General features: G+C 44.4%; 1 protein-coding gene across 1 annotated transcript; it reads left to right on the top strand.

The window, feature by feature from the left end:
* Positions 1–139: 139 nt before the first annotated feature.
* SURF4 (surfeit 4) lies at positions 140–10405 on the top strand. The gene is made up of 6 exons (XM_005142480.4): positions 140–293; positions 6586–6772; positions 7893–7969; positions 8567–8610; positions 9570–9756; positions 10006–10405. The coding sequence occupies exons 1-6, from the start codon at positions 246–248 to the stop codon at positions 10270–10272; spliced, it is 810 nt and encodes a 269-aa protein (XP_005142537.1). The 5' UTR covers positions 140–245; the 3' UTR covers positions 10273–10405.
* The last annotated feature ends 862 nt before the right edge of the window (positions 10406–11267 follow it).

Genomic DNA, 11267 nt, shown 5'->3' with positions numbered 1-11267 from the left:
CACAACCGCACCACAACCGCACCACAACCGCACCACAACCGCCGGGAGGCACAGCGCCCGTTCGCCCCACCCTCCCCAGGCCACGCTCCTCCCCGCTCGCTCCTGCGCTGCCTCCCGCGCGGCGCCTTTAAGGGGTGGCCTACGTGGCAGCGCAGAGATCGGTGCGCGGCCCCGCGCTCCTCAGCCACGCTCCGCCCGCCGCCCTCTCCGAGAGCCGGGCCCAGAGCCGTCGTTCCGCCGCCGCCATGGGCCAGAGCGACATCATGAGCACCGCCGAGGATTTCGTGGACCAGGTACTTGCCCGCCTGCCTTTCCTCCTCTGGCCGGGCGGCCTTTGTGTGCTGGGCCGCTTCCTCGGGCGCTAGGGCTGGCTGGGGGGAGGTCACCGGCCTGGGGGTTCAGCTGGGCCGCGGTAAAGCAGCCGGAATGGCGGCGTCCCGGAGCGGGGTCGCCACCTTGGGGCCTACTCCTCCAGCGGGCCTGCGGGCTCCCTGAGTCCCGTCGTCCCGAGGGAAGGCTGGGGCCCGGCTTCTCGCTGGAGAGGGAGCGGCTGGCGCAGGCCCGACGGCTGGGTCCCTGTAGGAGTGGCGGCCGACTGTCCTGAGGCGAGCCTTGCGACTGCTCCTTAGCCTGTGTACAGCGAAGCAGACAAGTTCTTGGGACCTGGGCTCCTTCCTGGGAGTGGAAGGAGAGCAGGGTTCGAGCCACTCTTGTCCTCCTGCAAGCTGTCCAGGCTGGCAAATGGGGCTTAAAGGGGGGTAGGAAATGGGGAGAGGCGCTGGCGAGAGGAAAGCGAAAATCTAAGCCTCGACCAATACCTGAAAACCCAAACTGGAAGGTGCTTGCCAGTAGTACGGTGCTGTTCTTGGATGAAAGGAGTAAAAGGGGTAAAACAAGAGCAAGCCAGTTGATGCTGTCTGGTAATTACATCTATTTCAGTGAAGGTTCTTACAGATTTCTCTGTTAAGTAGAATTTTCTACTCGCTTAATATGTAAGAGTAGAAACATTTTAAGCATAAGTAGTTGTTCTGCTGGTGATGCTTTTAGAAAGATCTTCACTGTCATTGTGATTCATCTAATTGAAAGTAAGAGGCAGCATCTTATCATATATAACAGATTCTCTGGAAAACCTGATCCTGCCTGGTTGTACAACTCTGACTATTGAAGTTGTGTGGTGCAAGATAACATGTCACAGCTCTGAGGGGGCTGTGCTGCCTCTGTGTCTTTAACTGAGTTTCACTGGGAAAACCTGTTCCATGCTTCCTCCCCACCCCCAGATGGAAGTTTCAGAGACAGCTTCTTGTGCATGGAGTATCCATTTTAAAGGGTGTCTGGATCATCTTGGTCATCCTCTGTTTAACTTCTCCTGTCACTCCCTTTAGAGAAGAAAGTAAACTATCGCTATAGTGTTCAAACTGCTTGCCAAAATTAACAACTCTTGCCTTGACCTTTTTATAACACCTCTCTATTTACTCCTGTGTGACTATTTCTAGATGTCCTTAACACCCCTTTATTCATACTATTCATTATCCAGCTAAAATGCTGTTTGCTTTCTCCTGAAATGAGTTTTAAATGGAACAACATTATTTGTGCTTGGCCACATCCTATATAAAGATGAGTCTTTAGCTGCAGAATTCGGAGTGTTTGCCTACACTTATTCATCAGATGATAAAACAATTTTTATGCTTTCCAAGTACTAGCCTCTTTGATAATTCTGCCTTCAGATAGCTGCCTAGTAGTTCAATCATGCACTTTCCGTATGTGTATGCTGCTAGAATTCAGTATCTCAGCAGTGTAGGAGTGATTTATGAAGTGATAACCTTTGGTATATATTGCAAAGTTAACACTTGGCTGTTAATTCATATTAGATTAAAAAAAAACAAACAAACAAACTTGGAACATTTGGACTGAAATTGTGTTGAAGGTCCTCTTGATGGATGGAGGTGGAGGTAGTTGAGCTGGACAGTGTCTGTTCTGGGAGCTCAGCGCATTCTCAGTGTATCCTGGATTTCTCCATTGCCTGTACTAGTGTTCAAGAATAACGACTCTTAAATTTCTGTAACATAAAAGCCCTGTGGTAAAATGTCACAGCTACTTCCGTGGTTTATCAGCACATCCTGAATGTCTCTTACAAGTGCAATAATCCATTCCTTAAATTGAAAGGCTAAAGCTTAACTTTTCTCAGATACTGTATTTTCTATTTGGATTAGCAAATTATGCCCTGGATGCCAAGATATTCAGTAGTAACAAGTAATCCAAAGATGAACTAGTGCAGTGAAGACACGGTCTTACAAGGCAGCTAAGCTTTTCTGACAGCTGGCTGTCGGCGAAAGGTGCTGTCCTGCTTCTCCCATGGCTGTGGGTCCCTTTTCTCACACCAGCACTTTTCTGTCACTGGACTGGAGAGCTGAACTGGCAGAGAAAAAAAGAGATAATTTTTTTCTGTTGGTTTGATTATATCATTGCTTAGATCAAGTGAGCACCAGTGCTTGTGGTGGGATCACCTGTGATGAGAACTAGCTGTGAGCTTAGCTTGGCTATAGCATGAGTTTGTAGCTTGCAGGTGCACAGTATGGCTGGTGAGCTGTGCTCTGAGCTGTTGGTGGTTTCCAAGGCCTGCAGCACAGGCTTTGCTTAAGGCTGGGCCTGTTGAATTCAGGGAAGGCAACTTGTTAGACACTAGAGAGGGTGGGAAAAGCTATTGAAGACTCTTGAAATCTGGGTGAGCCACAGTGCAAGGAAACCACAATCTTGGTTCAAAATGATGCCCAAATATCTGCTTCACATGGGCTGATTTCTTTTTAAGTAGTACAGCACCAGCCCAATCTTAATTTCTGAGTATTTAAGTTATTTGATTAATAAACCCTTTTTTAGTGATTCCTGTTTAAAATATTGCATGCTAAGCACTTCAGTGCAGTTGTCGTGTACTGCTGACGTTATTGTACTGAAAAATAGCTGTATCTGGGCCATGTGCTGATTGTTTAGGGTTCGAGAACTGGTTGTCTCTCCTCTGTAATCCTTGTAAGAAGGAGCAGATCTCAGGAACTTTTCTGGTGTCTGTGCTAATCTTTAGGAATCTGGGTGCCTGGTATCTCTGCTATTCTAAAAAAATTTAAGGTTGTTGGCAACGTTCTAGTGTGTCACAGCTCCATTCCTGCGTTTTGAAGTGAGTAGGAAAGCCTCTGTTTCCAGCTTTCCCAAGGAGCTCGCATACATTGATCAACTCAGCATGGTGGGTGTTGTCCTTGTGGTGTTTAGGTGGGAATTCTTTCAGTGGATATACACAGGTTGGTGAAAGAAGTTTTTTGTTCTTTTTTCTGTCAGAGGTTTAAGCATCCTATTCCATAAAGAATCACGGGCTGTTGGAGGTATCTGCCCTCCTGGAACAAAGGAAGCCCTTAAATGAATGTCATTTAGATATTTGCAATATGCCTGTATGGAAAGCTCTAAGCTAATAATGCTTTGCAGCACACCAGGACTTTCTGGGTACATCAGCAGGCTGCTCTGCTCATTGCCATGATCAGCACTTCCCTGATGCAAGAACACACACCTCCTGGCTATGTACTGGTTTTAAAGTACCTGTAGTTATGCTATGGTGTATGCACTTTGAACAGCACAGACTAGAGTTTTAACAAATTTGATACTGGTGGAGGTAGAGTATAGTATAGAAAGCATCACAAAGAGTCAAAACAAAATTATTTTATTACCTCTGTTTGGCCAGGGCCTTGTCATGGGTTTGAGTATTTTAAGCCTCCTTTTGAAAAATCCTGGATCCTCTTGTGCATCTCTGCTTGTTGAGAGGAACATTGAACTCTCTGCCCCTCTGGTCTTCAAAATAGTTCTACTTCAGCGTGTTGTTTTCTCTTCTCAAGATGTATTGCCTCTTGGAAGGAGGCAGTGTGTGCTAAGAACAGGTGATGCAAACCCCACAGTGGAATAAGCTATCCTATTACTTGATGTCATGAGTTTAACACTGCAACCTCCATCAATCTCAACGGTTTTGCTTTGGTTTACAGGTATTGTGCTTAGTGGCATGCATGTTTCAGGTCCCACATCTTAGCTGGATATGTTAATCAACTGCAGTTACCACATTTCCCATACGTGCTGCTTTTCATCTGTGTGAATTTTAAAGGAAGTAGGAAGTGGTCTAAGATTACAGCATTTGAGCCACAGTGATGTGCAGAGCAGAAAAACAGGGTGTCTGCTACTATTAGTTCAGTCCCACTTCTAGAGATCTCCTGTTTCTTAGAAGTTATCCTGTCTGGAGTTAAGCTACTTGGGTGATTTATACCCAAAACCTCTAATTGCAGAATCACTTGGTGTTTATTGTGCTCTCTTCCTGTAGTCATCACATAACTGTTCTCTTCCTTTCTCTCTGGATGTCCATAGCTAGTTGCTCTTTTGGCCTTGATTTTTGTTCATATGATCTGTTTCTGAAGCTGATTTACTTCAGGCTTGCTGTGTACAGGGACCATCAACTTGTTTGTAGCTAAGTAAATGCAGCTACATGGGTTATGGGTATCCAGTGATGATAAGGCTGCTCCTTTACACTTGGAGAACAGGTAAATGTTAAATGCCTTCTTGCTTCCTTCACCTGGACTGTTGGCAGTTACCCTTTCAGGAAAGGGGAAGATGAGATCAGCTTACATGACCCATTTCAAAATAACAAAGATGAGGCCTGGAGGCAGACATCCTTTCTAAGGTTTCTGCTTTGTTCTGCCTCTCCACAGCAGGTCTCTTCCTTTTCCTTACACTGCCTTCCACTCTTTTTTTCTCCTAGACCAAAGTTGCCTGTTCTGGATCTTGACACAGCAGAGTTGCTGCACAAACCGCTTCTGGGTTTGTACTAGCTCCAAAATAACTTTGTCCTTAATATTCCATAGCAAGTTTGCCCAAATGCACAGTGAAATCCAGAAAAGAAGCAAGCTGTAAACCAAGCTGTGTGTCTCATGCAGTGACAAAGATCACAAATTTTCTTCTGACTCATTCATCCAACTGTTGACATGGCTTAAAAAAGCCTGAAGTGGCAGCCCTGAATCAGAGTACAGCTGCATTTAAAATGTACTCCGTTGACTCTTGACCCTTGGACTCTGGCTGCATGCAGTACAACTGCTGTAGTTTGTTCCCATAGTCACTGTTTAATTAAGTGTGATTGCTGGGATTTTTTTTGTGATAATTTTCAGTTAAACAGTAAGCAAAGCTTGACATTTACATAAGCTTTAAAGCAGCCTTTAGTAATTACTAGTTACTTTGGCAAGGATAAACTTTCAGCAATGGCTTTAGTCTCCTTGCTCCATGCTCCCATATATACTGAAAGCATGCAGTGCTGCCAGAGCTGTAAAGATTTTGCCCAGGAAGAAACCAGTCAGCTCTCTTGTCTAACCTGAGGTCAATGGAGATACTGAATTACAAAAGAAAAGGTTTGTGTGCCTTCTCAATCCATTTTTCATAGCACAGTTCAATGCTGTCTAGAAGACGCCTATACACACACAGGTTCCCCCACCCCTTTTCATGCTTGAAGTATTCCAATATTGTATAAATAACATGACTCAATGTGCCTTACCACTTCATGTGGGGTAGTGGGGTTTTGTTAAACAGCAGTTCCTCCTAGTTCAAATGCAAGGATCCCTGTGGAGTCTAGAAGCTAGTTCTGCATAAAGCCCCCTGGCGTGGATGATTACTTTCATGAGTATTAACCTGCTCAAACTGATTCTGTCATCTGGAGGCAAAAACCTGCTGTTTAGTCTTGTAGTTAGTTTTAGATTAAATTCACATTTGTTTCTTACTAGATTGCGTTTGCTCAGACAGGAGCATGTGCTGGCTCCAGACACATCCTCTTAAGAGCTGTGGCTAAGCTGAACCTGTGTGTGGAAGAGGCCAGCCAGGTGCTGGCTTGCACCAAGTGACAATGCAAATCCGAGTGCTGTTTCTTAATGGAAGTAGAAACTGTGTATGCTTCGAGGACACACGGTGCAGTTTCATGCAATGGCCACACTGATCTGATTGCTGCTGCTGGTACACAAGTGCAGGTGCTTTGCACCATTGCTTTTCTGAGCTGTTAGGAAGAACTGGCTTGGCAGAAAGCTTATTAGTGTTGTTAAATTTGTACAGAATGGGTCTCCTGTCAGCCTGACTCCCTGAGTCGGTTTGTTACAGGGTGTTGAGTGCCTGAGCATGTAGGACTGTCCTTTCAGCTCCTGGCTGGCTGATAGCTGAGCTGTAACAGGAAACCCTGAGACAGAAGCTAAAACCAGGGTCAGCCTTCAGCTAGTAAGAGCTTCATCAAACACAGTTCCACTTATGTAAGAAGGTGTTGCTGGATTCTGTTTTTCTCCAGGTCATTGCCCAAAATGCTCGTGGTGGCATGTAACAACAGCTTTCCCCCTGCTGTTCCCAGCTGTTTTCAAACTGAAGTGGAAAATAATTTCATTAAATCAAGCCACAAGTGTGTTTTTCTTTCCAGATGTTGATGATTTATATGCACGAGAACTGCTGACCTCAGAGTCTGCAGAGTCCATGGATCTGTTATGGCTTGAGTATCACCTTACCTTGGTCCCCTGCTAACGATGCTGTCTGCCTGTGCAGTTCCTGAGGGTGACGAAGCAATACCTGCCCCACGTGGCCCGCCTGTGCCTGATCAGCACCTTCCTGGAGGATGGCATCCGCATGTGGTTCCAGTGGAGCGAACAGAGGGATTACATTGATGGCACATGGAACTGTGGCTATTTCCTGGCCTCCATCTTTGTGTTCATAAATCTCTTTGGACAGCTAAGTAAGTGGCTCTAAGGCTGTTAAGGTGGATACCAGAGCACTCCAGTGTGTCTGCCACCCTGGCTTGTGTAACCACTGCAAATCATGTAAGCATGGGATGCTTCACTGACTTCTTAATAGCCACTGAAAGCTTAGAACTGATAGTACCACATGGGCTGAATGAAAAGAACTCAATTGGCCTGCTTCAGTCTTTCCTGGAAGTGATCTTGGAGAATTTCTTCTGACACTACTTCTGAGTCAGATGCCAAGAATCCATTAGGACAATCTGTTTTTAATTCTGTACATGCCTCTCTAAACACATACACCCCCTGAATTTTCTAAATGAAATACTCTTATTTCTTAAACAGGGCAGTGTTAAGACTTTCCTGGTGTCCTGATTGAAGGGGTATTAATCTCAATGGCAATCTTGTCCTGAGGTGGTGTTCTTAAGCCTGAAGGGGGCTTGTGCTGGAGATTTTTCAAAGCTCAGGATTTAAAAATAAGCCCAGAAGCAGAGCTCCTGTGAGTGTGCTGGTGGGCCTAGAGAAACAGAAGTCACATCCTTTGCTGTTCATGTTGTGTCCCTTGATTGCTCTGGCAATTTTTTGTCTTGTGTTTGGGTTGAAATTATTTTAACCTCATAGTTTTATGTAACAAATCAGCTTAATTAAATGCAGTTACCATTCCTCATGTCAAAATAGAAAAGGTTGTCAGTGCTTTGTGATAAAGACTTGAGAAAGGCTATAAACCAAAAGCATTAAAGGAAAAGGAGTACAGCATGTTTTCCCTAACACCTTTCACAAAAAAATAAATAAATCCACAGTTAGTTGAGTTCCATTTTAACATCTTGTAATGCTTCAACAGCAATGGCTGCTGTACAGTGCCGTGCTGGGGGCTGTGTTCAGCATGTGCTTACCCTATGTAAAATAAAAGATGTTTCTGGAATTAGAATACATTTTAAAATGCACTAAGATGTCTAGGTTCTCAGACTGATTTGTGCCAGTAAGATTTCCTGCTTGATGTTCTTTGTGGCTTAGTGGAAAGCAACCAGTGTCTGCTCAGTTCAGAGCAAGTTAGCATTCCTGCAGCATCTTTTCCTGTGCAAGCCAGAAGTGTAACTGTGTTCAATTTCCCCAACTCAGGCGGCTGCATCCTGGTGCTGAGTAGGAACTTTGTGCAATATGCCTGCTTTGGACTGTTTGGAATTATAGCATTACAGGTAGGAGGCTTGAGTCTTCAGCCCTTCTAAATTGTATCTTTCAAATCTTCTTGCTTAGCCCCAGTAATACCAACATAGTTAAATACAACTCGCAGTCCTGGAATTCTCTACCCTGGCCTAGTGCCAGTCCTCAATGGCACTGGACTATTTTGCTGCTTCTGATGTGCCCAATAGATCCTGAGCTGTAATTCAGTTGGCTGGAGACATTGATTCAATACTTGACCAATTTAGCAGAAGTAACTTGCACTTTACCTGTGTGTCAGTAAAGTGCCAAATGTGGAACTTGCAGTTGCTTTGGCCTTCAGCACGCAGCTGTTATAAAAGATCCTAGCTAGTAGCATTCTTCCTATTCAAAACCAATGAATTGGGGGGGGGGGCGGGGGGCGGCTACAGCACTAAGTCAATCTGGGCTTCTGTTCCCTGTTTTACACTGGCTGACTGGACCACACTGATGTGACCTACCTTGTTTCCTTCAGTATAACATACTTGTAACTGACTTCTGCTATGGATAGCACAGGCTTTAGACTGTAACATAAATTCATAATGTCAGTGCAGTTTATATGGTGTTTTAACCTGTCTTTTTTTCCCTTTGCCTAGACTATTGCATACAGCATTCTATGGGACCTGAAGTTCTTGATGAGGTATGCCTACTTCTTAGAGTTTACGAGAACAGAGCCAAAACTGTCCTCTGTCACTGACAGAGGAAATGATCTCTGTGCATAGTATTTACTAGAAATACACTAGAAGTATATGCAAATTATGTATTTATGTTAAACAAGAAACGTCAGTACTTAAAAAATCAGTAGTCTGTATTAAGCCATAGACCAGTATTGTAGAAGGTAAAAGACCGATCCTAGCCCTCTGGGATCTAAGTGCTTCTGCTACTAACCTTCTTGCTGAGCACTTACAAGCAACTGTCTAGACTGGATCAGTGAGCTGCTGTTATTTCCTAAGTGGCTAAAATAGCAACTGTGCTTACGCGTGACTGAAGCCATTTTCTGGGATAGCTGAAGCATACAGATACTAGAATGGTTTCTGTGATTTTTAAATCTCTTGAAGTACAAGACAGGGCTTTTAAACATGAGCTTTCTTGCCAATCTGGAGTAATGGCTGACTGTTGCCTTTTCACCCCTCTCCTTTGAGAAGGGGGGTAGGGGGCAGCACAAGAACTATACTCTGGGCTTACTACAACCCTGAAAGCTGTGTACCTGTGTGATTTTTAGCAGGACTGCTATTCTGTTTTCTCAAAGCAGCCTCTGAACTACTTTGGCATATGTGGTTAAACCTGAGGTACAGAATAACTTCAATGCAACTAAAGTCATGCTATGACAGATGCTAAGCAACCGTGCCTGAGCTGAGGGTGCTGGACTTCCCTGGCAGGCTTTACATGTCTGCACAGGCTTGGGGAAATCCTTGAGCACAATGCTGCTGTGTCAGCTGTGAAGCCTAATGCAGGCACACTCCATGGGGAGGAGCAGATCACTCCTCCCCAGCATGCAGATTCTTACCGAGTTTAAATTGTTGGATAAAACTTTAAATCACTAGAGTAGTGCGAAGTATAAACTGCCTTTGTTTTTTTTTTTACCCTGTCTTCCTGTAGGAACCTGGCCCTTGGGGGAGGTTTGCTGCTGCTTTTGGCCGAGTCACGCTCAGAGGGGAAAAGCATGTTTGCTGGTGTCCCCACCATGCGGGAAAGCTCCCCAAAGCAGTACATGCAGCTGGGGGGCCGTGTGCTGCTGGTCCTCATGTTCATGACACTGCTACATTTTGATATGAACTTCTTTTCTGTAAGTATCTGCATATAAAAGTGTGAGATAAGGAACTAGAATATAGTATCAATTCCCTGATCAGCTGCAGCACCTACTCAGTGCTTATCATTTAAGTCTATTTTTAGTAGAATTAATATGTAGAGAAAGTTACTAGAACATCTGTGCCATGATGACCTGTTCTGTTGAACTTGTCCATGCTCTATTCTGATGCTTGTCTGTCTATTTAAGAGCCATATGTAAGCTTGTGGGTTTTTTTTTTATTTGCAGATTCTGCAGAACATTGTGGGCACAGCGCTGATTATCTTGGTAGCAATTGGCTTCAAGACTAAGCTGGCTGCCTTGACTCTAGTCATCTGGCTGTTTGGCATCAATATCTACTTCAATGCCTTCTGGACCGTCCCAGCCTACAAGCCCATGCACGACTTCCTCAAATACGATTTCTTCCAGACCATGTCTGTCATTGGAGGCCTCCTTCTTGTGGTTGCACTGGGTCCTGGTGGAGTCTCCATGGATGAGAAGAAAAAAGAGTGGTAACAGGAATAGCAACACTTCCTGGGACACAACACATTAAGTCCAGAACTGATTCTTTATGGATTCAACAAAAACTGACAGCATTTTACACATACATGCCCCCTTCCTATTAAAGGCACAGATATTCTGAATTTGATTTACAGTGGCACCAGTAATGTAATAGACAAAATCCTGTTTCTTCAAGAAATGTTGCCTAGGCTTATTCTAACTTCCTAGATTTGGAACTAATCCAAGGAACCTGCATTTTGCTGATGCTTCTCAGTGAGTTGCAGTAGAACAGTAGTTTGCTGTCTTTAATGTCAGCAGTGTTTTGAAAATGAAGTACTCTGAGCAGATACAGCTGTATCATTGTGTACTGTTGGGTTCTAGCTATAACTAAAAAAGTGGCTTCCATTCCTCACCCTCATTAAAACTGCCTTGTGCACGAGGAGTTCCCTTGCTGATCATAGCATTTCTTATCAATGTGGAAAGCAGCATCAAGAAAAGACACTGTTATTCTGCTGCTTAGAGGCCTGTAATTCCATTTTGTTTAACAGGGGAAGTATTTCCTATCCCCGAACAGAAGGTAAAAAGAAAACCCTGAAAGTAGTTGTACTAACTCAGGTAAGAAAAGGGAGGAGGTCTTCTAACATGTCCCAGTTTCCCACTCAAGAGGAACAAGGGATAATCACTTCTTGCTAATCAGGAGTCCCGTTTTGCTAATCACATTTCAAGGAGCGGAGGAGGCAATACTCCTGAAGAGACAGAATGTCAGATTCTGTAAAAATTGTGTGCCAAAAGAACTCTATTCAGCATTCTTTCCCCAGAGTTTCCTCCTGAATTCCCAAGAAGGGAGCCAAGTTGTGCTGCAGGTTCCATAAGCTCCTTTCTGCTATTAACCAGCTTCCATCCACATATGCCCCAAATTCCTATCTGAATTTTAGGTTATTGGTAAGTGTCTTGAAAACCGTAGAACTCCCCCTTTTCCCTGCACTCAGTACAGGTGAGATGGGAGCAGT

The sequence above is a fragment of the Melopsittacus undulatus genome, chromosome 11 (genome assembly GCF_012275295.1).
Source record: "Melopsittacus undulatus isolate bMelUnd1 chromosome 11, bMelUnd1.mat.Z, whole genome shotgun sequence".
Taxonomy (NCBI): domain Eukaryota; kingdom Metazoa; phylum Chordata; class Aves; order Psittaciformes; family Psittaculidae; genus Melopsittacus; species Melopsittacus undulatus.
This window is presented reverse-complemented; position numbering and strand designations above follow the sequence as displayed.